The sequence below is a fragment of the Hyperolius riggenbachi genome, chromosome 4 (assembly GCF_040937935.1).
Source record: "Hyperolius riggenbachi isolate aHypRig1 chromosome 4, aHypRig1.pri, whole genome shotgun sequence".
NCBI lineage: Eukaryota > Metazoa > Chordata > Amphibia > Anura > Hyperoliidae > Hyperolius > Hyperolius riggenbachi.
Window position 1 is genome coordinate 283774618 of NC_090649.1, and position 26896 is coordinate 283801513.

At 41.2% G+C, this 26896-nt stretch overlaps 1 protein-coding gene across 1 annotated transcript in view; it reads right to left on the reverse strand.

Moving 5' to 3' along the window:
- ROS1 (ROS proto-oncogene 1, receptor tyrosine kinase) overlaps positions 1–26896 on the reverse strand; it is a 189521-nt gene that overhangs the window by 75641 nt on the left and 86984 nt on the right. Inside the window, 9 exon segments of the mRNA XM_068233370.1 lie at positions 580–636; positions 1833–1929; positions 7391–7564; positions 7643–7875; positions 9665–9809; positions 11088–11308; positions 14268–14447; positions 21859–22148; positions 24217–24428. Coding sequence (XP_068089471.1) covers positions 580–636; positions 1833–1929; positions 7391–7564; positions 7643–7875; positions 9665–9809; positions 11088–11308; positions 14268–14447; positions 21859–22148; positions 24217–24428 — 1609 coding nt within the window.

The window sequence follows — 26896 nt, forward strand, 5'->3', positions numbered from 1 at the left end:
GTGGAAAATGTATGTGCAGTATACTCTCAAGTCAGGGTTACCAGATAGGCAACCAATGTAAAGACAGGTGGGGAGATTAGACTTGTTACCACTCAGGATTAAGAAGTCGCTCTCCGTAGATTAAGAAAAAAAGGAGTAACACCCCTCCACCAAGGGTGGATATGTATGACGTAGTGTGGATACAGATGCGCCAGAAGGATAAAAAGATCTAAAACGTTTAAAAGTGAGGTGGTAGTGGTGGACTTACCTCCTCCGGGCAGACACAAGAAAATGACGATCAATGTCCAGCAAAACAATTTATTTCCATACTCCAGTAAAATACAACACGTTTCACAGGAGTGACCCGCTTCCTCAGGAAATAATAAGGGGCATGTACAATACAGGTCTGGTGCTATGCCAAGTGCCTCTGACAGATATGTATGTAAATCAATTGTTTTGCTGGACATTGATCGGCATTTTCTTGTGTCTGCCTGGAGGAGTAAAGCACTACTAGGAGTAGAGCACTATTAGATTCTCCAATCAAACATTATTCTAAATACATCCTTTATCAGCCAAGCCAATATAAAAAAAATGTCCTACCTGTAGTCTTGAAGTTTACTGTACTGGAAACACTTTGGGCTCCTGTCACATAAACCACTACAGGCGTACATTTAAAAAAGTCGCGGTCAAATTTAGGCGCGATTTATCGGGAAAAGAAAAATAGCGTAATTTAGAAATATCGATAATTTAACAGTATTTGTAATGTAAAATCGATAATTCTGATTATTATTATTACAGGTATAAAACAGATGTGAGATGTAAACGAAAATATAATAACGTTAAATATCGTAATGTAATTCAACAACACAGCTTAACCCAACCCTACTCTCACACAGAACCCTCCCTTGGTGGGGCCAAACCCTAACCCCCCATGGTGGTGGCTAACCCTAAATGTACCTAACCCTACTCTGACACAGAACTCTCCATGTACCTATCCCTGACCCCTAGACCCCCCTAGTGGTGCCTAACCCTAACCACCCCCCTGGTGGTGCCTAACCTTAAAACTCCCCTGGTGGTGCCTAACATTAACCACCCCCCTGATGGTGCCTAACCCTAACCACCCCCCTGGTGGTGCCTAACCCTAACCACCCCCCTGGTGGTGCATAACCCTAACCACCCACCTGGTGGTGCCTAACCCTAACCACCCCCCTGGTGGTGCCTAACCCTAACCACCCCCCTGGTGGTGCCTAACCCTAACCACCCCCCTGGTGGTGCCTAACCCTAACCACCCCCCTGGTGGTGCCTAACCCTAAAACTCCCCTGATGGTGCCTAACCCTAAAACTCCCCTGGTGGTGCCTAACTCTAACCACCCCCCTGGTGGTGTCTAACCCTAAATTATCGTAAATACTTCATATATTATCGTAAATAGAAATGTCATATCGTTATTACATCTGTATAGTGAATGTTATATTTTCGTAATTACAAAATTATCTGTATTTGGACAGAATTTGCTTACATTCCATCACTAAGCATGTTCATTTACCGTTATTATACCAAAAGACTTTTTAAGTTATCGTTATGACTGACATCGTTTTTTTTAGCGTTATGATATTCGTTCTGATATATTATCATAAACTTTAAATTACCAATATTACCGATTCCACAAAAAAAATTAGGAATATTACCGAGTTTACTTTATCAATTTACGTAATATATTGATTTTAGGCACTTGCGCCCAAACATATGCAAAATTGAGTGTAAATTTACAAAAACGATAATTAACATTAGAAATATAGCCGCGCCCAAATCTATTAGCGCTATTTTTAGCTGATCCGCACTACAGCGCGAATGCCATAATTTGTATTGGGGACAAGTCCTGTGACTGTGCAGCTATAGACGGATGTATTTGTGCAGGATATATCTTTTGTTTCATACCAATTCCACCTTATCTAAATCATAAAGAGTATGGTTACAAAAAAGTAATAGCAAATTAAATAAGCTCTACTATTTCAAAAATGATATGGCATTTGTCAGTGCTGTGAAAGTGAGAAATATATTGTCATAAAAATTACATTTCTATTTTAATTTGTAGCTGAGTATTCATTTCTAAAATGGCCAGGAATTTATATTTACCTTATTTGCTGCCATGGCAACAGTGCAATGGTGTGCAGATTGCTTTAGTATTCTATAATAAGATGTAGACTTTCCACACAAAATCATCACTTTGCAGCTCTTGATGGTATGTAATAGCACTGACACTGCAGCTGCAAACTTTATACCCCCTGCTGCAAAAATCAAAAAGAGCCTCCCTCTCACACTGTTCCTTGCTACTCGCTTCCAGTACATCGCTCTCACAAAGAATGGCCTTTCCCAGTCATCTTCAATCAAGACTACCTTCTTATTTGATAGATTTTGTTTTATTAAATTCAATTATTGAATCCAAAGTCTAATCCTATATAATAAACCTCCTGTTGTTGCGTCCTCCTGTGTCCGTGCATTGTGCATAGCATGCATGCAGGGCACACGGATGTCGGACAGCAGAGGAGAACAGAGGGACAAGAGCGCCTGTTCATAAGCAAGGGCGTGGCCGAGTGCATGCGGGAGCGCAACCATGCATGCATTGCAGGGGGTCACGGTCGAGGCCCAGCACCCCATTTTTTAATGGGTGGACCTTTTGACCAGTCTATTAATAATATTGTATAATGTATGCCCAGGGCCGGATTTCCCATAAGGCACTCTAGGCACGTGCCTAGGGGCGCCATATTGGACAGGGGCGGGTCTTGAATGTGCCCCAGAGTCAAAGAGCGGCAGAGCAGGAGAAAATGCATCCACTCGTCCGCCTCCGCCCACATCGCAATGTCAGCCGCACAGGCGAGTGAGTGTCCCGACTCCCCGCCTATCGCTATTTACATTTACCACACGCAGGGAGTCAGGACGCAGCACTACCTTTCAGCTGCGAGCAGGCTACAGCATACTATAGGCGGGGGTGTTGGGGAGATGAGTGGCGTGCACTGTCCCGGCTGGCTTTATTTGTTTTGTCCCTTTCTAGCTGCCGGGAGCTATTAGGGGAGATAGTTAGTTACAAAAGTCTGTAGGGGGGAGGGAGGAGGAAAAATCTGAGCCAGGCTAAGTACACAAAGCTCCGTCCTTCCCCCTCCTTCTCACATGGTGCAGGCAAAGGGTCAGTAAAGTGACAGCCGAGAGGTGGAGGAGAGCAGCACCGAATGCTGTTACATGTCGACTGGCTTTGGGATGATTGCTGCACAGTGTGTGGGCTACAGCTCTGCCCCCCTCCCCTGTGTCTATTGGTGCAGCCTGTGGCCGGGTCTTTGCTTTGAAGATGCCATTCCTGCATGCAGTCACAATGTCACACAGAGGCTTTGTGCATTGCAGCCAACGATCTGCAGCCAGTTACAGGGACAGAGTAAGTGAAGATCGATTATGCAGGGGCTTGGGACCTTTGATTTCCCCCCCTCCTTTTCATAGCAGAGCCTACAATGCTCCCCCCCCCCCCCTTCTGAATAGTGTCCCCTGCACAGGCAATCTTGTGATGCTATCCAGTGTTTCCATAGTGTGACAGGCAGCTCTGTCCAGCAGTTACCTGACCTGATAAGATGTCATTGCTGCTCTGAACTGATCCGGTGTTAGCTGGTCAGTGCTAAGGTGTCCCCCTATGGAAACACTGCTGGAGGCCAGGTCTGGGTGTCAGATGGGGAGGGGATATCAGTTTGTTAAAGGAAATATTAGGTATTTTAAAGAAAATGCGATCTACTTTCCTGTTGCGTCCTCCACCCCGTCACTTGTCACAGCTCCGCTCCTAGACAGTCTCCCAGGGTCCCCTCGGTTGCAGATGCCGACCCAGTGAGGTCGGTATCTTCTGAGCGTGCATGATCATGCTTGCGTAGCCGGGAGCTTTCTGTGCAGGTGCTGAAGTACAGCCCCAGCGCACAAATCTCCCAGCCACATGATCGCAAGCGGCGCTGGAGATTCTGACCTTGCCAGGCATCTGTAACCAAGGGGACCCTGGGGGACCGGCTGGGAACGGAGCTGTAGCAAGGGACACATAGCCTTTCGGGGGCTGGAGGAAGCAACAGGTAAGTAGATAGCATTTTCCACATTTTTGAAAATGCCCGATATTTCTTTTAAAGGATACCTTAGTCCTAAACATCCTCAAATTGATGCTGTGTGTGTGAGGGGAGTTGTACATATGCTTACTGCAACTTCCATGGCCCAGCGTCTGCCTTCATTTACTTGTTTTCCTCCCAATTCTAAGGGTTCTGGTTGGTGCCCTCTGACCAGACATACTATGCTGTGCATGCACAGTATGTCCACTTGGGCGCCTTGTGACCGCACTTGCTGGAAACCCCAAGTGCTTTACATGCGCACTCCCGCACCGAGACGTATCTGGCGGATATACTGCACATGCACAGCATAGTATGTGAGGGTCACAGGGTGCCGACCCGGACCCTTTGAACTGGGAAGATAACGGACAAACTGATGCAGACACTGGGAGATGCAGTAAGCATATGCACAACTCCCTCCATACACACAAGGCGTCAATTTGATGATATGTTTAGGATTAAGGTATCCTCTGAGGACTGATGAGGCTCCTATTATAATAAGTGTCATCTGTAAGTATCAACATCAGTCCTTAGGGCCTATTTCCACTACACGCAGATTGGATGCAGAAATCTGACTCCAATGAATGCCCATGGTTCTGTTTCCATTAAACGTGATTTTTCTGATGCAGTTTTTCCCATAGGCATTCAGTTTTTCTGCATCCAATCTGCGTGTAGTAGAAACAGGCCCATAGTGCGACATCACTTGGGTATACCCAAACAGAATGCTTTCTATGTGGGGAGGCATGACACAGCTGCTTCCCACTAACTGGGAGGAGGGTAACAATGCACCAGTGTACTACCTGCCTGCCACTAGAATCAACTGATCACTACCTGCCTGTCACTAGAATCAACCAACCACTACTAGCCTGGCACGAGGATTAACCAATCACTGCCTGTCTGCCACTAGAATCGACCTATCACTACCAGCCTGGCACTAGGACTAACCGATCACTACCTGTCTGGCACTTGAATCAACTTTATCATTACTGCATGTCAGAACTTGACACGCATGGCGTTACTACCACTGAAATTCAGCTCCATTTAAATTGCACCCGAATTTCACTGGCAGCAGCAGATGGGATGCTGGACTGTGTAGCAAGAGCACCACTCAGCCTTCTGTCTGAAAGAGGCCACACTGATTTAAATTTGACCAATCAAATACCCCTGCAGCTGATTTTGATTTAGCTAATTTTCAACCTGCAGACTAATTGCAACCAAATTTGCATCAACTCACATGCCATCCATATTGCTTACCTCCACCTTCCTATCAATAGAATCTACCCATCACTAAAATCTACTCATTAGTACCTGCCTGTAATCAGAAACTGTGTGTTATCTGTATTACTTCGTTGTGATTTGTATTATCTGCTTTTTGTTGGTAATAGCCTATATCTGGTAAATTCTTCATGTCATTGGCAATATCTGCATATTGTTGATATTCTCTAATTGCCTTTGGTAATATCTACATTAGCTTGCGTAAGAAAAGGGGGCGTGAGTTAGGGGTGTGGCCTGTGCTAATGGGCGGGGCTTGGGGCGCCAGAACTTCTGTGCCTATAGGCTCCTGAGCTGTAAATCCGGCCCTGTGTATGCCTTAAGGTAATCCACAATGTGTAATATTCCACTGCTCCTGCAATAGGGCACCAGCTGAGAGCAGACATTAGGCACTGGACACAAGGTTTATCTGACACCAGTAATATAAAAATACATGTCAGAATATGCTACAAATGTACAAAACATATTTCATACCAAGAAGCACTTACCCACTTGGAAGGTATAAAGAGCTTAAAGAGACACTGAAGCGAAAAAAAATGTATGATATTATGACTTGTATGTGTAGTACAGCTAAAAAAAAAACATTAAGATCAGATACATCAGTCTAATTGTTTCCAGTACAGGAAGAGTTAAGAAACTCCAGTTGTTATCTCTATGCAAACAAGCCATTAACTCTCCGACTAAGTTTAGTCATGGAGAGGGCTGTTATCTGACTTTTATTATCTCAACTGTTTTCTTTTCCTCTGCTAGAGGAGAGGTCATTAGTGCACAGACTGCTCTGAAAGACTCATTTTGAATGCTGAATGTTGTGTAATCTGCACATATTATAGCATGATGCAATGTTAGAAAAAACACTATAAACCGGTACCTGAAAATAAAAATATGAGAATATTTTCTTTGCTGCTAATCTTCTAGTAATTATTCATAGTACACAACCAATTCACTATATCATATTTTTGTTGGTCTCTTTAAAGAGACCAACAAACCTATCAAAAAGCAATGCTAACTGCTAAAATTACTTGCATGGGATTATATAATTGCTCCTGCCGAATAAGATCCTCCATGGAAAATGTGACCCTACAGAGGTGCTTCAAACATCAGAGAATCAACTAGCTAATCAACACAAAAACACAAATGCCAAAATTGATGTGCTTCACTTAAAATGAATTATTAAAACTATTAACTAAAAAAAGCAGAAAAATAGAGTGTGAAGAGAGTAGAAAAGGAAACATTAAAGGAGGGATAGAAAGAAAACTGTAAAGGAAAAGGGATGTGAAAAGAGAAAGTGAAAAAAGGAGGTGGGGTGGTAGGAGGAATAGAAATATCTCCCGCGAGGATGTGTGGCAGAATTCAGGCCTCATTCACATTGCACGCATTGCCGTCTTTCGTCAACGCGTGCGGGAGACAGACACACATGAACATAGAAGTGCTTAGACTGCACTGTCTGATGTTCACACTGCATGCGTTCTGTACCAGTGCGGTGCATGAACGCATGTGGCACGCATTCTTTCCTAAAACGCGCGGCTGACCCATTCACTTTTAGTGAATGTGACCAGCCACGCAACGCATACATGCAACATACAACGCATACATACAACGCAAGATGGCATGCGTTCGTACGTGTTGCATTCTGATTGCATGGCCTTCTGCGTGTTGTAATGTGAACGAGGCCTCAGTCCATAGGATTCTTCCAAACCTGGTTTTAACCTTTTCATTACCACCACAGGTTTTCCTTAACTAGTCAGATGTCGTTAAATGGACAGATTAGGACATGTTAGACTACATATGTCATTGGTGCTGTAGTGTCTGGAGTTAATAAGATTTTCACAACTAAACTATATCTCACCAGATTATACTCTTCAGCATAATCAAGAATTGAAGACTGGGCATATGTGTCTACAGCCAAATCTGTTATAAAAGCTATAAACCACGTAAAACACACATTAATCATGGGGTGAAATCTGCTGGAGTAAAGACAGTTTTACCCCAAACTCTTTAAGATCAAATAAAAAGTCACCTGAAATTCTTCAAACGAGAAATTTGCTAGAGGTTCTTCTGGAGCTGTCCATTCCATCACTATGCTGGTATTTCCTGGGACTATGTTATGTGGGGGAGATGGTGAATTAAAGGTTGTAGCATTCACAGCAGTGCTTTCACTATACCAGTTCTCATCTGGGTGAAATGCAAGAACCTGATCAATTAGGAAAATATCTCAAATTAGTATAGCAAATATCTTCAACTAAATGACATGTTGTTTACATGAATATACCTTGATATGGTGATCTGTTCCACTTTTAAGGTTTGTTACTGTCCACAAAAGCATTTCATCTGGAAATTCCTTCTTTCTCAATGGAGTAGATGGACTTGGAGCCAAACTGTCCACCTTGATCTGGTATCGGATTAACTCAAGAGGACCATTTGGTGTGGATGGCTCTATCCAAGTTATGTTGATTAGCGAATCTGACAAAACTGTCACTTTTGTAATAAAAGCTGCTTCTGGAACTGGAAATAAATGCCTTAGATTACATATTGCAAGGTAAGTAGACATACATTACTCTACTCTGTTACTTCTGGTCACGGGATCAAAGTTTGAAAAGAAGAATTTTAGCAACAGAAAGTTATTTTCACATAAAATTGTAGCATTTGATCACTTTGATTATTAATTTCAAAGAGTTTTTATTTAAAAAGCACAGAAAAACAATACAGCTATGAGTAGCCCCAATAGGGGCCTTAAGAATAGAACAATTTACATACATTTCAGAGCTGTTCAACAGGAACATTAAAAAATCAGGTCACTACAATCCAAAACATTAATCAACAGAAAATTACATTTTGGGAAGATTACTTGGCATGGGGACACAGGACATCGCTATTTAGGTATACTGTAGTTCAATGTTATCCAATCAAACAGAAAGAACACAAGACCAAAGGCCCATGTTATCCGAATAAGAGAGCCAAGGCTGCCAGGTTTTAGTGAAAGTATCCATGGTATCATTAATAATGGCTAATAATCTTTCTGAAATCATCATGTCTGTAATGATATTTTTCGTGACTTCTAGATATAGCGTAGGTTGCTGCCATTGTCTGGCTATATGTAACATGGCAGCCTTGGTAATAGATCACTCTGATTATTAAGCCATTACATTAAATGGAGGGTTTAGATCGAAGATAATTTGAGCACCTCCATACATCTGGTACTTTTTGCGCTTCATAATCACAATATTTATTAGGGCTATATTGGTGCCTAGAGGATAATTTGGGCATCAAATGTGCAGGGAATAGCCAAACCTGGAAGGACATACATTGAGGCAAAAGGGATGTCGGAATAATAATAAAATAGTGGCAGAGGAACGGCATAGATAGCAGTGGAGCAAAGAAAAGCAAAAGTAGGGATTAGTAATGAGTTTGATACCAGCACTGGTGTTAAGCTAGACAGGGAGAGGTTAGTGTTAGGTGTAGATAGTCTGTCAGTTAGCATTAGGTGTAAGTAAGAAGTGGTTAGTTTAAGGCATAGGTTGCGGTAGGTTAGTGTTAGAAGTAGGTAAAGAGAGGGTTAGTTTGAGATGAAGGTCAGGAAAAGAGTAGAATATCAGGAAAATTACTGATATTGTACTACCAGGAATAGCCAGTGCCCAATAGTAGAATATCGGTAATATTACAGATATTCTACTAAAATTACCTGATGCCACTTTTCAGCATAGGGTATATAGATATGTGTCTAGAAATGGACTTCGAAGTCTTCTCACTTCAGTTTAAAATAAAACAGGGCAAAGCAGTTGATCTTCCACTAGTGGTTACTTAGAAGTGATGTAATGAGTTTTAAAAGCCGAGATTGTTTTCATCTATAGGAGCTGGAACCCCCTAAAGCATTGTTGAGCTTTCAATCGCTAGCAATTTCCCTAAATGCTCTGCCAATGTAAATGGATGGCACACTTTCCACTTGAGCAATTGCAATTAGGCAAATCGCAATCGCAGGACATGCAGCATTTTGGGAGCATTTCCATTCTAATGTATTGTATAGGAGGAGCAGGGAAATCGCTCCCAAAATCTCTTACAAAGCTCTACCACAAATCGCTAGCGATTGAGATAGCACTTTGCGCTTTCTAGTGGTTCCAAGGCTTCTTCAGTATTACATTCTTACTTCATACAAGTGTCTAATGTGACATCATTATTCATAAGGACATCGGAAGGATTTCTGTTTACCAAAAATATACTCAAGCTCAGACTGCTCAGTGAAACAATATTTCAGTTATCACTCTCCATGTTTACAGTACACCCTGTATGGACTTACCACCATAATTAGTTTCCCCAGTCACAGTAGAGCTTTCTGGCTTTTCTGCAGCCAAACGTGTGTAATAATTTGACACATTGACTTCCAGTTCATACTTTGTAAATGGCAATAAGTCGGGGATAAGAGCAATCTGATCTTGAAATTCCTATGTTCACACAGAGAAAAAAAGTGAACATACAATCCCATTTAGCGAGAAAATGTTTTTTTTTACAAAAATGCAATGTACCCCTTCAGCCTGTGCACTTTGAAACTGTGTTAATTAGAACATTTTTAATGTTAATATGAAAGAATACCAGTAGTAGAAACTGTGTATAAAAGTAAATGTACTGCACTGATGATAGGTAAATATATTAACTATTAAATATGATCCCGATTGTACTTGAGGTGTTTACACCCCTTCCCTTGTCAGTCCTTGGTGACTCTCACAGCCTGGGGAGCCATCCTGCAAGGGTCATGAAACAAGAGTGGCCATAATGGCATTCACACCCATAATGAGGATGGGTGGATGAAGGATGGACCCATATATTAGAGGGAGGGAAGGCTAGTAGTTGGGGCCCCCACATCTCTGCCCCAGTTGCAGGGGCTGCTCCCCTATAGTTATGCTCCTGGCACAAATTGTTAAACACTAAAGTCTAACTTGACTGTATTTAAAGTAATATGTATAAATGGCTACATTTAATAACTTTAAAAAATTATCTACTGGAAAATTTAATAAAGTGGATGTAACTGAAGGGTGAACACTGTAAACAATTTTTTGGCAATTTTTATAGCGACAGAATGGGTTACACAGAACACTGCCATGTTAACCTCACTGTCGGATCATTAAGAAATACAATCTTTGTTGACAGACACATCAAATTATAAATTATTACAAAGAAGATTTTTCTTTGCTATCTGTTACTGGGACCTCTTTAAACTCCAGCATTAATATAGCTCTCAATGATGAGCATACAGATGGAAAATGAGGGACAGCTATAAAATAATAGAAATTTAAGATGGTTTTAACTCTTCCCAACTCTACATAGAGTTATATTTTTCTGTTACCTTACGATCCATTGGAAAGATCAACCAGTTTCTCTCAGGATAGGAAGCGTGGGAAATTTACTCCGATGGGAACTCAGACAGGCACAGAAAAATAGAGAAGCCATTTATTTGGGTGCTGAGCTGAGAAGTGGTATATATGCAGTTATAGGCATACATATTTAGGTAGGTACATACTTCACCCAGATAGTATATATCCTAGTTTCCCAAGAAATGGCAGATGGGGTAGAATGTTTTAAAAGCATGTCTTTACAAATATTGTAACAAATATACATGTGTCAATGGGTATTTAATGTTAATGTTTTCCTGGATTTTTCTTCAAACCTAGTAACTGAGAAGAAATACAATTACTTTTAGAATATAAAAAGTTGAACTATCTTACTAAGGATGTGTCAGGGCCAGGACTGGTGTTCTTGGCAGGTCCAATATATTCAGCATCATGAATTGTTCTGTAGATTACAGTATATGTTGTGGTGCTGCGCCTTATAAATGGGCAACTCAGTTCATAATTAACCCGGGGCAGTTGCAAAGTAATGCTGCTATTTGTCGTACTCAGAAGAACTGGTTTAGAGGCAAGAGAACCCAGCACGAGGCAACCTTTCTCTGAAAAGAAAACAAGAAAACAACAATTAAAAAGGCATTTCTATATGAAGAATAGCATCTTATTACTTATGCAAGATCAAATAATAAAAATCAACTTTACTGTAATACTTAAAATTATTAAAATGTGAAAGAGAGGGAAAATTAATCACAATACTAATTTTATCCTCCATTAGGAAATGTGAAAATAAGACATTTGTGTACAGAAATGAAGAAACTAAAGCCAAGGAATGACAAAGTGTGATCCTTCACCTTAACAATCTTAACACAAGCAACTGTTGCGTAGGATGTGATCACATTCTGTGGGGACCACGATGCAGCTGAACTTTGCAGAAAACCTGTGCAAACAGCTGCAATTAACTCTACTAAAATGAATAAAGACACACGTGTACCTTTCCCTGTTCACCTCTAGCCATCACACTGTATCACAGGCAGGTTGGTTGCATGAATTTATAAAAAGAAAATGTACTATAGCCATACCCAATTAAACTCTTGAGGACCGCAGTGCTAAACCCCCCTAGTGACCAGGCCATTTTTAGTGAAATAGGCCACTGCAGCTTTAAGGCCAAGCTGCAGGACCGCACAACACAGCACATAAGGGCCCCCCCCCCCCCTTTTCTCCCCACCAACAGAGCTCTCTGTTGATGGGGTCTGATCGCCCCCTCTGTGTTTATTTTTTTTTACATAAATGTTTTTGTTATTGTTTTTGTTAAAAAAACTGCTTCTTCTTTAAATCCTTTCCCTCCCCACAGCCGGCCAATCATGGCGATTGGCTGTCATAGGCTTCTGCCTATGAGAGCCGATCGCTCTCCAGTGTCCCAGGGGGACAGCCGTGTCACACGGCTGTCCCCAGTACAGCGCTGCTGCTGATCGCAGTGCTGTACAATGTATTTAGATGGCGACTCCGCCGTCTAACAGTCTCCCGAGCGGCAATCGCCGCTCGGAGACTGAAGGAGGGGCGGAGCTCCACCCCACGAACAGGAGATGCGCGCAGCGCACACCCTGCGCACAATCTCCTGCACTGCGAGCCCCAAGGACTTTTACGTCAATCTGCGTTAGGCGGTCCTGGGGCTTCCGCAGCGGCCACGCCCATCGGCGTGACGCGGTCGGTAAGCGGTTAAATCTGGTGAACAATTCTTTAAAGGGACACTGTAATGAGAGGCATGTGAAGTTTTTTCCCATTCAAACTTTGTCAATTGCCTGGATGTCCTGCTGATGCTGTGTCCCTAATACTTTCAGACACTGACCCACAACGAGTATGAACATCAAGTGCTGTGATTAAAGTGTGCTTGTTTCAGACGTGTGATTCAAATATTACTGCAGCCAAAGGATCTGCAAATCTTCCATGCATTTGGCATTCTTTAACCTCCCTGACGGTATGATTATTTCTGGATTTTAGGGTCTAAAAATGGTGCAATTTTTTCATAAGCTTATAGACCCTAAAAGCAGGAAAAAAATCATGCCACAGTGACATATGTGGCAGCCCTGCAAATTATTCATCTCCCTTGGATCCCGCGCTGCAATTCTCCCTCCAAAAAAGTAGAAGTGTAGCTCCTCTTTCAAAAAGTCATTAGCCTTTTATCTCATGATACACGTTGATTAACTAGTAAGGAAAAGCCAGCAAGCATGTGTCCTCTCCCCAATAAGTATCCCCATCTAAGAGGAATTTTACCATTGGGGGGCAACTTATAAGGGGGCAGTAAATACCACACATGCACACAACGTACCCTAGGTCCCAATACTGAAACACAAAGAGCTCCACCTGTGACCCCGTCAAAAACGGGAGGGCATTATTTATGGTATGTTGTCCACCACATTACTTTTCTTTCCTGGTTGAACCTGCTCAATGAATGTTGTTTTCACCCAAACTAACAATATAACCGTGTTGCCACCCCTCCAAGGGAAATCTGCATTTCCCACTATGGTCCAGACCAATGGGGTCTCCAGCGGAATACGTTTTTGAGATTTTCTGAACAGCCATTTTTGCAATACCAGCCTGCATGCCGCAATTTATTTATTAAAAGTATTAATAAAAATTAGACATAATTAAACAAATAAATAAACACACTTTGGTGCAACCATTCAATTCTGAGCAGAGCGATGTATGTTTTAACCTTGTCTGAGGAACAGTGGCGTAGCTAAGGAGCTGTGGGCCCCGATGCAAGTTTTACAATGGGGCCCCCCAAGCACTCTATACAAAACAATTGATACGGAGCACCAAAACCTGCCAATGGCAACTGCAGTGTCTGAGGTGCAAGAAGGGGATAGGGAACAGTTTGTTAATAATTACCACTATTCAAAGTATCTATAGAAGTGATTATTATGAGCACAGGACCAATAGAGAGCTAATACTGTGGTTGAGGGAGGGCCCTTCAGGGCCCCGATGCGGTGGCTACCTCTGCAACCCCTATTGTTACACCCCTGCTGAGGAGGTAAAAAGTTTATTGATCATCAGTACTTATTTTTCTATGTTAAAGAACACCTACACCTTCTAAAATCAATAATAGTATTTGAAAACAGAGGCAGCGGAATGAGAGAAAAAAAAAGAAAAAAACCTCCTTTAGCACCTCCAGTTTACCCAATCTTTGGACTTTGTGTCTTGGAATGATAAAAAAGACGTTCAATTCTTACAAGCAACTTTTTTGTTCCATTTAGCAAAATCCGTAATTCTCACCTAGTGCTCAGACTAGTGCTAACTGCTAACCCTTAATGCTAGTGATTAGTGTAAGTGAATCAAGGTCCAAGGTGTGCTACACAATTGTACATTATCTGCATTGCTCCTGCTTGTTCATGTTACTTGTTAGCATTATAGCTATGTGTACAATGACGAAAAATATGCTGACAGTTTGGAAGAAATAAAATAACGAGCCTACTTCACAGATGTCAAAGATCACGTAGAAAGCAATGCTTCAAAAATAGCCATCACAGGATTTAGTAACATACCTTGTTTTGTGAAAATTACCTGGAAAGGACTGCAAAGATGAACTGTATGCCAAAACTTGAACGTGTTGTTCCATACTTCGCAACAAACGTGTCTGTTTATCTGTTTTTCTTGCTTCATAAAGATGTGTTTCTTTATTATCTTTAATACTCCAATATATGAAACAATCATTTACTGTCAGACTTGTTACCACTGATCTTTCTACAAAGCAATAAAATTCAGAAACTGTAAATATCTGCACAAAAACAACTGTGTGCACTCTCACGTATGGCCTGCATGGCAACTAAAATCTTCTATGGTAATAGCGCTAAACAGGTATGGAATATTTGCTATGAACTATACTACTGCCACTACTACTGTATATTCAATACACAATTTTATTTCTATATGGGCTTGGAAGAAGCTAGGTGACCCCTGTGAAATGGTCATCAGGCCTTGGCACCCTCTGGCACCCACTGCTGGACCTCTCTCTCCCATACATGTTCACAGCAACGATAAGTGCAATATTGTCATTTACATTTGCTTGAGTTTACTAATGTAAACTTTACTCTTATGCACTTGCATTTTGTATCCAGCTGGAAATAAAGCATGTTCAATAGTGCCGGACTTCTATGCTATTTCCCAATCATTTGAGCAGCACGTTCCAGATCGCTTACTAACAATTTCCACTAGACTGAGTGCCAGCCCTCTCCCTTTACATTCATTCTGTATAATCATGAAGATAAAAAATGATGTTTTTGTGAAATGATGCTCATGTTTTATGGTGAAAAATAACTGTTTAAATGTAACAATTTATTTATAGTGAGGGAGAAGGGAGAAGGCTCTGATGGCTTCTCTATTTACTTAAAAAAAATGTTTGTTTGTTTTTTCATTTGGCTGTGGTTGTGTTACAGTCACACACAAAAGCAGTTATACTGTAGCTGCAATACTTGCACAAACTTGGATAGGCCAATGCTGAATAAGTGTGCTTTCTGATTGCTTGAGACTCAATGTTAAAAATAGGCCCAGCTAATACAGTACCATGCCCCACTCTAGATACATACCATGAGCTCTGAACTAAATAATAAAATACAGTAACTGAAAGTACCTTAACCTTTGGAGAGCTGTGGGACCCAGCCTTTAAGCACAGCAGAACCCACAAACAGCCTAAGAATTTGGCCTTCACCACTGTGAGACTGTGAGTAGCACTGCTGGTGATTTGTGTTGGTTAGTTGAGACCGCTAGTTAGTTGAGTTCCTGATAACCTGGAGGACTACTGTAGATAAATAGATAGATAGATAGATAGATAGATAGATAGATAGATAGATAGATAGATAGATAGATAGCTGTGGAAGATGTCAGCGCGGTCTCTCTTTCTGTATATATACAGTATATATATATATATATATATATATATACTCACCTAAGGGATTATTAGTAACACCATACTAACATGGTGTTTGACCCTCTTTCACCTTCAGAACTGCCTTAATTGTACGTGGCATTGATTCAACAAGGTGCTGAAAGCATTCTTTAGAAATGTTGGCCCATATTGATAGGATAGCATCTTGCAGTTGATGGAGATTTGTGGGATGCATATCCAGGGCATGGAGCTCTCGTTCCATCACATCCCAAAGATGCTCTATTGGGTTGAGATCTGGTGACTGTGGGGGCCATTTTAGTACAGTGAACTCATTGTCATGTTCAAGAAACCAATTTGAAATGATTCAAGCTTTGTGACATGGTGCATTATCCTTCTAGAAGTAGCCATCAGAGGATGGGTACATGGTGGCCATGAAGGGATGGACATGGTCAGAAACAATGCTCAGGTAGCCCATGGCATTTAACCTCCTTAGCGGTAACCCCGTGCTGGACACGGGGTAAGCCGCCGGAGGGTGCCGCTCAGGCCCTGCTGGGCCGATTTTCATAATTTTTTTTTTGCTGGACGCAGCTAGCACTTTGCTAGCTGCGCCAGCACTCTGATCGCCGCTATCTGATGCGGCGCGCGGCCCCCCCCCCAGACCCTGTGCGCCGCCTGGCCAATAAGTGCCAGGCAGCGCCGAGGGGTTCTTCGGGACTCCCAATGGAGTCCCGACGTCGCTGACGTCGGTGACGTCATCCCGCCCCGTCGCCATGGCGACGGGGGAAGCCCTCCAGGAAATCCCGTTCTTTGAACGGGATTTCCTGGTCGCCTATCGCCGGAGGCGATCGGCGGGGCTGGGGGGATGCCGGTGAGCAGCGGCTATCATGTAGCGAGCCCTGGGCTCGCTACATGATTTAAAAAAAAAAAAAAAAAAAAACTGCTGCGCTGCCCCCTGGCGGAATTTTTCATACCGCCAGTGGGGTTAAACGATGCCCAATTGGCACTAAGGGGCCTAAAGTGTGCAAAGAAAACATCCCCCACACCATAACACCACCACCACCAGCCGGCACAGTGGTAAAAAGGCATGATGGATCCATGTTCTCATTCTGTTTAAGCCAAATTCTGACTATCGAGACTCATCAGACCAGGCAACATTTTTCCAGTGTTCAACTGTGGTACCCGGCGGGGTCTTCTGCTGTTGTAGCCCATCCGCCTCAAGGTTGTGCATGTTGTGGCTTCACAATTAAATGCTTTGCTGCATACCTCGGTTGTAATGAGTGGTTATTTCAGTCAACATTGCTCTTCTATAAGCTTGAATCAGTCGGCCCATTCTCCTCTAACCTCTAGCATCAACAAGGCATTTTCGCCCACAGGACTGCCGCACACTGGATGTTTTACCCTTTTCACACCATTCTTTGTAAACCCTAGAAATGGTTGTGCGTGAAAATCCCAGTAACTGAGCAGATTGTAAAATACTCACACCGGCCCCTCTGGTACCAACAACCATGCCATGCTTAAAATTGCTTAAATCACCTTTCTTTCCCATTCTGACATTCAGTTTGGAGTTCAGATTGTCTTGACCAGGACCACACCCCTAAATGCATTGAAGCAACTGCCATGTGATTGGTTGATTAGGTAATTGCATTAATGAGAAATTGAACAGGTGTTCCTAATAATCCTTTAGGTGAATGTATATGTTAGTTTCAATACAATTCAATGTCTGGGTGTTGACAGGTAAATAGGTTTCACACTTCAGGACCATGCAGGTGTTAGACTTTGTCTAATACTGCAAAGAGATAGAGGGCTGTTCTATATGGGAAGAGCAGGAGCATATGGAAAAAGGGGGTGGAGTAGAGGACAAAAAGGTTGGTCTAGAAGTACTTATACTTAAAAAGTATAATTCCAGATATGAAGGTTGGTCAGGTCAAATCCAGGGAAGAATACCAAGGAAGCCTACACCCAGTAGTTCTTTTATGGAATATATAGCCCAGAACAATTTGACTTTTTCTACAAAGTGAATAGTTATGCTATGCTATACACCTTGTAATTCAAGAATATCCCAATATCTATTTACAAAACTATTCATAGAAGCACCTATCCTCAAGGACACTGGGATTGATGTATGTGAAGCAAAATATTTATGCCTTGTTTAGGTTACGTTAAGGTTTAAGTTTAGGTTGTCTCGATGAATTCTACACTACACCATTTTTTAACTTAATTAACAAAAAAAAAAAAGAAAACAGGAAAGCAAAAACAAAATCTTTAACAATACAGAAAAATATAACATTTTGCATTCAATACAAAAAGTCATATTTAAAAGTCAACATAAATGTGGAATTCTATAAATGCCAAGTTCAATTTGCACTTTCAATTAGTGTACAATAGAAAAGACAGTTATATACATATATTTCATGGTACTACCGGTATATGTATAATCTTACATGAGGATAATTTTTGAAGAGATATTATTTAGGATATTTTGTGATTATAATACAATACATACAGTGGGTTGCAAAAGTATTCGGCCCCCTTAAAGTTTTCCACATTTTGTCACATTAAGGCCACAAACATGCATCAATTTTATTGGAATTCCACGTGAAAGGCCAATACAAAGTGGTGTACATGTGTGAAGTGGATCGAAAATCATACATCATTCCAAACATTTTTTACAAATAAATAACTGCAAAGTGGGGTGTGCGTAATTATTCGGCCCCCTGAGTCAATACTTTGTAGAACCACCTTTTGCTACAATTACAGCTGCCAGTCTTTTAGGGTATGTCTCTACCAGCTTTGCACATCTAGAGACTGAAATCCTTGCCCATTCTTCTTTGCAAAACAGCTCCAGCTCAGTCAGATTAGATGGACAGCGTTTGTGAACAGCAGTTTTCAGATCTTGCCACAGATTCGCGATTGGATTTAGATCTGGACTTTGACTGGGCCATTCTAACACATAGATATGTTTTGTTTTAAGCCATTCCATTGTTGCCCTGGCTTTATGTTTAGGGCCATTGTCCTTCTGGAAGGTGAACCTCCGCCCCAGTCTCAAGTCTTTTGCTGTCTCCAAGAGGTTTTCTTCCAAGTTTGCCCTGTAGTTGGCTCCCTCCATCTTCCCATCAACTCTGACCAGCTTCCCTGTCCCTGCTGAAGAGATGCACCCCCCGAGCATGATGCTGCCACCACCATATTTGACAGTGGGGATGGTGTGTTCAGAGTGATGTGCAGTGTTAGTTTTGCACCACACATAGCGCTTTGCATTTTGGCCAAAAAGTTCAATTTTGGTCTCATCAGACCAGAGCACCTTCTTCCACATGGTTGCTGTGTCCCCCACATGGCTTGTGGCAAACTGCAAACGGGACTTCTTATGCTTTCTGTTAACAATGCCTTTCTTCTTGCCACTCTTCCATAAAGGCCAACTTTGTACAGTGCATGACTAATAGTTATCCTATGGACAGAGTCTCCCACCTGAGCTGTAGATCTCTGCAGCTCGTCCAGAGTCACCATGGGCCTCTTGACTGCATTTCTGATCAGCGCTCTCCTTGAAATCAGCCATCGATCGGTCGATTGGCCAACTGATTTGCAAACGATCAATCGATCGATCGATCGGGATCGACTGGTCGGCCAGAAAATCAGCTGAGTGTATGGGCCCCTTTAGGATTTCTTTGTGGGGCACATTTTTCTAAGAGCCACTTTACAGTAAATGCATTTTAACAGGAAGAATAAGAAAAAAAACGGAAAAAATGCATTATTTCTCAGTTTTCAGCCATTATAGTTTTAAAATAATACATGCCTCCACAATTAAAACTCACGTATTGTATTTGCCCATATGTCCCGGTTATTACACCGCTAAAATGATGTCCCTATCACAATGTATGGCGACAATATTTTATTTGGAAATAAAGGTGCATTTTTTCCGTTTTGCATCTATCACTACTTACAAGTTTAAAATAAAAAAAATATAGAAATATTTCATCTTTACATTGATATTTAAAAAGTTTAGACCCTCAGGTAAATATTTACATGTTTTTTGTTTGTTTTTTATATAGTAATGTTTTTTTTTTATATTAAACATTTTATTTGGGTAGCTTTGGGAGGGTGGGATGTAAACAATAGATTTATAATGTAAATGTGTGTTGAGTTTTATTTTTTTTACTTTTAGTTGTAGTTTTACTTTTTGGCCACAAGATGGCAGCCATGAGTTTGTTTACATGACGTCACTCTAAGCGTAACACACGCTTAGAGTGATGCATGGGGACACTACAGCCAGAAAAAGCGAAGCTTCCGAGAGAAGCTGTCGCTTTTTCAGCGGGGGACAGGAATCAGTGATCGGGCACCATAGCCCGATTCACTGATTGCCTGGCTAACGAACCGCGGCCGGGAGCAAATGTGCACGCGCGCGATCGGCCGCGGGAGCGCGCATGGTTCCTGGGTGTAGTTTCTACGTCCAGAAACTAAAATAGGTTAAGGAGCTATTCTTGCTCTGATACGCATGAGCTTTTATCTGTATGCTGAGATGCTGGATTTGGAATAAAGATTTTTTCAATTTTTCACCTTACACACTGACTAAATCATTTATACATAATTATTGTAAAAATGAAGCACTTTTTTATTACATTATTTTTACTGGAGTTCCTCTTTAAAGTGAAACTCTCACCCAATATTAAATAACAGGCAACATGATCAGTTATTGCCCATCATGTTCTACATTTTACAAAATGTAATACAGCTGTTTTGGTTCCTGATCATGTGATTATTTTGACAACTTAAAAATGCATTCATCTTACATCAGCATCAGCCTGCAGACTGCCCTGCACAGCCTCTGCTTTTCTATAGCTTTGTAACTAAATAATAATAATAAAAAAACATTTTCCACAGCAAATCTTTATTAAGCAAGCTAAATGATATATTAATCATAGCATCTTTGATTCAGGAAAAATAATAACAATAACAATAACAATAATATGTTGATATTGTATGTTGTTCCCATGTTTACATAGGGTAGCCTCCAAGCCCTCAGGGTAGCCTCCAAGCCCTCAAAATTCTTTTCACACTCCAAGGACATGCTGGAAGATTAAATAGCTGTCCCCCAGATTGTTTTGTGGCTAAACAAGGGACAGTAAACTATAGCTACAGAAGGGAGTGTGAACAGGTACAAAGAAAGGTTAGTGACACAAATTGTTCAATGCACTTTGGGAATTTCTGTCCAAAATGTCAGCACTATGCCTAAAAAACTAACTGGCAGGTTTACTGCTGTCACCTGATGTTAAATAGCTTTCCCCCAGACACATGCTGGAAGGTCTGGACAGTGCTGTGAAATTCAATGTTGCCAAGTCAATAATGCCTAGATTAAGGCTGCTTTCACAGTGAGACGTTACAGGCGCACGTTAGGGCAGCCTGTAACGCAGCCCACCGCACAGTAATGAAAAATCAATGGGCTGTTCACAGTGCCCACGTTGCGTTACATTGTAACGCAGGACGTCAGTTGAATGTGCTGCATGCTACGGCGTTATGCTAAGCCGCGTTAGACTGTGCGCACATGCTCAGTACTGTTGAAGGGGGAGGTCTTCCCTCCTCCTCCTCGGCCAGGCACATGGCTAATTAATATTCACTGCACGGTGTGACGTGCAGTGTTTACTTCCTGGAGCGCCGCTCTGTGCGGCAATTGGCTGGCGGGACCACGTGATGCCGCATGCGTTCAAGAGTACGCATCGTGGTAACATGGCCGCCAGAGTGAGCTGCACAACGCGGCTCACTCTGAGGTCCACATCTAAGAGCAGCAGGCGTTGCGTTAGGGGCACGTTATGCGACCATAACGTCCCCTAAAATGCAACGTCTTGGTGTGTAAGTAGCCTAAACAATTGGATACAGTTTAGCTAGAGGGCTGAATATATTCTGAATAATTTTACAACTTAGTTGGCATTTAAAACAGAGCATGCAGCTACATGGACCACAAGATGCCAGTAAGTCTGGTTTTCCTCCATGATTCAGCCCTGTTTCCAGGTACCCTGAGCTCCTCTCCCTTCTGTGCACCTGAGTGAGGGACCAGAGGAGGACAAAAGATCAGACACCAGTGCTAAAGTCCCAAGACAGATCTCTGCCAGGACATTATCTACATGATGTTTTTTATGTTGTTCCCATGTTTACATAGGGTAGCCTCCAAGCCCTCAAAATTCCTTTCACACTCCAAGGACACATTTACATATTTTCATTAATTCTGGACAGTGTTGTGAAATTCAATGTTGCTAAGTCAATAAGCATTAACTATTTACTTACCAGACATGTAAGGCATATCAATTAGTTTCCAACAATGACATCCATCCATATCAGATGCCCAGATACTCGTTTCATTACACAAGAAAAATATAAGTGGGCTGTTCACATTTGTTGTATCTAAAGCCATAAAGGTTATCCGTTGCCATGTATTCATTTGGCAGTCACATTCACTTGTTCGCTTAAGATCTTCCTTATTATATTTTCCTAAAACATGGACTACTGTATCATTCATAATATCAAAATACGATATGCCGCTACCAAGTTCCCAGCGTTCTAGCCAGTACAAACGACTATAAAAATAGAAAAACACATTTACAATTGTATTTTACGTAGAGATCAAGTCTAAAATCACTTCATTATATAACGCTATTTACAAAGTGACATAAATAAAATTAAGTCAGAATTAAGGAGGAAAAGAAAGACAAAACCAATATAACCACCACCATCACTAAAATTACTTTGATTGCATTATGGTTATGCAAAGAAGCAAACCATATCTAGCCATAGAGATAACTATGTATACAGTATAATATATATATATATATATATATATATATATATATATATATATATATAGTAAAAACACTTTTGTACTACAAAATGTAGCCTAAAAGCGGGGTGGGGAGGGGGGGAGACTTATGTATGAGTCTATCCAGCATCTCCATGCACAGTTAGCATGGGAAGGGTGTGCTTAAAGCGGATCCGAGATGAAAAACTAACTATAACGAGTAACTTGTCTATATATCTTATCTAAAGTTTAGATAGTTTACACAGCAAATCTAGCTGCAAACAGCTTTAATAGAAAATGATTATTTATTCCTGTGATACAATGACAGCAGCCATGTTGTTTGTAAACATTACACAGAGGCAGGCTTATCTGTATCTTGAGCCATCAGCCTAATCCCCTCTCCTCCTCCCTCCTCCCCTCTGCCTCTGAAATCAATGGCTAGTAACACCTCCCCCTCCTCCTGCCCAGACTGAGCTCCCATGAGCCCTTGCTACTGCCAAGGCTCTCTGAAAACCTGTGGGTGTGGCTTTTTTAGTTTATAGGGAAATAGAGTATTAAAACAAAAACAAAAAAGTATTTGGCTTTAGGAATGCCCTATAAACAATAGGAAAGGAACACAATTATGCAATGTGTAAAAGTTCACCTCGGATCCACTTTAAAGCAAATTGCATGTTGCAGGCATGCCTGTGACTCTAATTACCACTCCAGAAGCAGTGAGTCCTCACATCTCCCCTGCAGCTTCAAACTCACTGCAAAGGCTACAAGACTCCACTGCTGTTCCATGACAGTGAGCAACCATGTATGATTTTCTTAAGCTACATTTGAAATAATAGTATTAAATAGTATTTAATTTTTTTATTTTTTGAAGATTGATCATTTAACATTACAGACACCCCTTCCCCCATACTCGAGTCTTCCTGCATGTGTAATTTGCTGCACAAAACAGACAGTATTTTTTCTACAGGTTGCCATCTCTTTAGGTTTAATGTCATCGGCCTGGAGTTAGGACCTAAAGGTGATAGGCATATATGTTTGTGTGTCAATATTTTACTCTTTTTGAAATCATTTTAGAAATCCTTTTAGTCATTTTAGAAGGCTGACACAACGGTGTAGAATATTCTAATACTCTGATATAGGTGATGCTACTATCTTCTTTCCCTGAAATTAAGACATCCCCAAAAAGTAAGCCCTAGAAAAATTTTTGAGCATGCTCAAAATATAAGCCCTACCTCGAAAGTAAGCCCTAGTGGCAGTAAGGGGAAAAAGTATGGCTAATTGTGTTCTTACTGGAGTCAAAGAACACAAGTTGTCATACTCCTTCCCCATAGGCTGAAGTTCGGAGACACAGTGGCATGGAGCTGGGTTAAAAAGAAGATAATGCAGGGGGATATCGGAGGACACCAGGAGGGCATGGGGGACAGAGGAAGACATGGGAGGACACAGGAGGACAGGGGATAGTGGAGGACACTGGGACAGAGGGGGACATCATGAGTACAGTAAAGGTACAAGGGGGGCATAGGGCCACACAATAGGTGGATCCAGCAGAGGAAGAGGCAGCACAGTGGGAGAGGCAGGAGGATACAAAGCACAGGAACTTGTGTTTTCATAGAAATATAAGACATTCCCTGAAAATAAGCCCTAGTACATCTTTTGGTGCAAAAAATAATATGACACTGTCTTAATTTCGAGGTGAAACATGGTATGTGCACATAAGAACCTCAGAGAATGTTTTTAAAGCCTCTTTATACTATAAAGAGCCGACTTGCAATGGTAGTCTTCTTCTCATCAAAAGTAGACTTTCATTTTACTGTAAATTAACTGATGTATATGTGTGTGAATAGGTAATTTACCTAAGCAGTGGAAAAATTGAGACAGCCTCTACAACCACACCAGAAAAGTTGTAAGAATTGGCAACACTTTCAAGATTTTTCTTCTTACGTTCCACATCAATGAAGAAGAGCTGGGTTCCATTTTGTTCAGAATATGTAGTTACGTATATCTGCCTTGCAATCCAGTCTACTGTCATGCTTTGACTTCCTAAGAGACGTACATCCTCTAATAACTGAAATGAAAAAAAGAAAATTTGCAAACCATAATTTGGCCTTCTTAAAACCATGGGGAATAAATAAAGGGGAGGAGCTCCTGCAACCACATGGGGGCCCACTTACTAATAAACTTCCCTCTGTCCATCCTCCAGGTCAGGCATTTTTGTGGATATACTTGTTATGGGTGTGAAGATCATGAACACCTGTTTTATGACCCTTGTAAGATAGACCCCCAGGCTGTGAGGGTCACCAAGGGGAGGCAAGGGAACAGTTGTGAACATGTGAACATTGTAAGGCCCCTATCAAACTTTTCCTGGAGTGGGGTGGGGGGGCTGTTTGGTTGTTATGGCCCTGAAACAGAAGGCAGTTACGTAGAATAATTTCCCCCATGAGAAATGAATGACATATAATACATCACTTCAGGAGAGTGAACCAGGTCCTGCAAATCATTCCTTAAAATATAGTGTCCACAGAACCCAACACAAACCAAGAAGGATTTTCTCAAAGCAAGTATTTTTCATTTATTGTTTCCACCAGCTGTGTGTTTATTCTTCCTGATCTTTTTCAGTACTTCAGTACCCCATATTAGGTATTTATACATCATTAAATTGGATATATTGGATTTTAAAACTCTAAATTAGTTTGAGTTTTTCACCCCAAAAATAGCCTCTTGTAATAAATATTATAATCAGGTCACTGCCTCAGTGGGCTATGAAGAATTATTTCAACCAGTCACCGGTGCTCCCCTATAGTGTAATAAGTGCAGAGTGTACACCACAGCTCTTTCTCCCTCTCCCTTATCCCACTGTTCCTGCAGCCTCTGCTGTCCCCTTGTTTCTTAATAAATGCAAAGTATGCAGTGGAGCTCCTTCTCCCCCTCTCCTCCCCACCACTCTCAACCATGCCAGTCTCACAAGGCCATTTACTATCCTGCTGGTGGCGGCACTAAAGCCTAATACACACCATACAATTTCCAGTCAGATAGATGGGTTGAATAGATAATTTCCGACAGGTCCGATATGATTCGGAATTCCGATCGGATCTGTCGGAAATTATCTATCGACCCATCTTTCTGATGGGAAATTGCATGGTGTGTACCAGGCATAATGAACTTTGGTGGACACTTCCATTGTCCACCACCAGCAGAAGTCACTCATCTTGCTGGAGCTGTGCAGCTCACCTCACCTGCAGATGGAACTCTAAGGACTTTCTGGACAGTCAACTGACCTATATGCTGCATATTTAAGACTGGATCTCCTAGCAGCACATTTTTAGACCATTTATGTTTGTTTTTGAAGCATTGTGACTCTTGGCATTGGTCCTGTTTTCATTATTCTTAAACTCTGAATCCTTGATCCCGTTACCCGGAATTTCCGGTATTAATCCTTACTATTATTAGTCTGACTATTCTTTGCTCTTTGATATTATCGAATTCCCTGGTTCGATTCGTGCCTGTGTGACTTTTCTCTAGTATGCTAATTAGTTTTATCCACTACTGTATGTATTCTGTGTTCATGTGTATTGTCACTGTAAATATATTGTTTGCCCACTGCTCCTATATATTTGCTATTGTAAATTCCTGTATAGTTAGTCAGTTAGAGGGGTTCTGGTTAGTGATGATCGTAATAACGATTAAAATGTTCACAATTATGCCTCTATATAATTACGATTTGTAAATTCAATTGATTTCGTATAGTCATTAGTAATTTTGCGTAATTTCGTGCCGGCTTTAGCAGTGAATAGCAAAGCCCCCATACATGCTTTTGTCACCACAATTGCTATATGTTAATATGTTAAGGAGAATAGTAGGTACAAGTCAAAAAAAATGTTAAAGAGACCTTGTCGTTTTTGAGAAAATCAATTTTAAAAATGCAAAGAACACGTTTTTTAAACTCAGAAAAATGACAGTTTAAAAACTATTTTTATTAGCTTTTTTAAAATTGATTTTCTCAAAAACTACAAGGTCTTTTTGAAGAATTGTATTTTTTCACTTTGCTTTGCTATTAACTGCCAAAGTCCGCGCGAAATTACGTGAAACATTACGCACAATTATGAAATATTACTATTACATGAACAAATTAATTATGATTTTTTTCTGAAATTTCGCATTATGATTACAATGTGTAATTGTGAATATTGATGCATAATTATGTATAGGCGCAATTTCTGCTCATCACTAGTTCTGGTACTGATTGTACAATTGCATGTGCATGGTGGTATGTGTATTTGTATTGCTGCATCTTTGTAAATAAACACATATTAACTTTCAAATCCATTGTGCAGATTTTAGTATTTCCTTGCAAAATGATGTTCAGCTCCTGTCTTGTCTCAATTACGCTCTGTTTGCGCAGCCGCAGAGCATTACAACTATCCCAACCCAAGAGGTGGCGCTCACGGTGCAGATAAAGATGTTAACATAACAGTTACACACATTTGTACATGGGGGTAGTAACATACAATACAATGAGTCCTTATATGTAGAGCA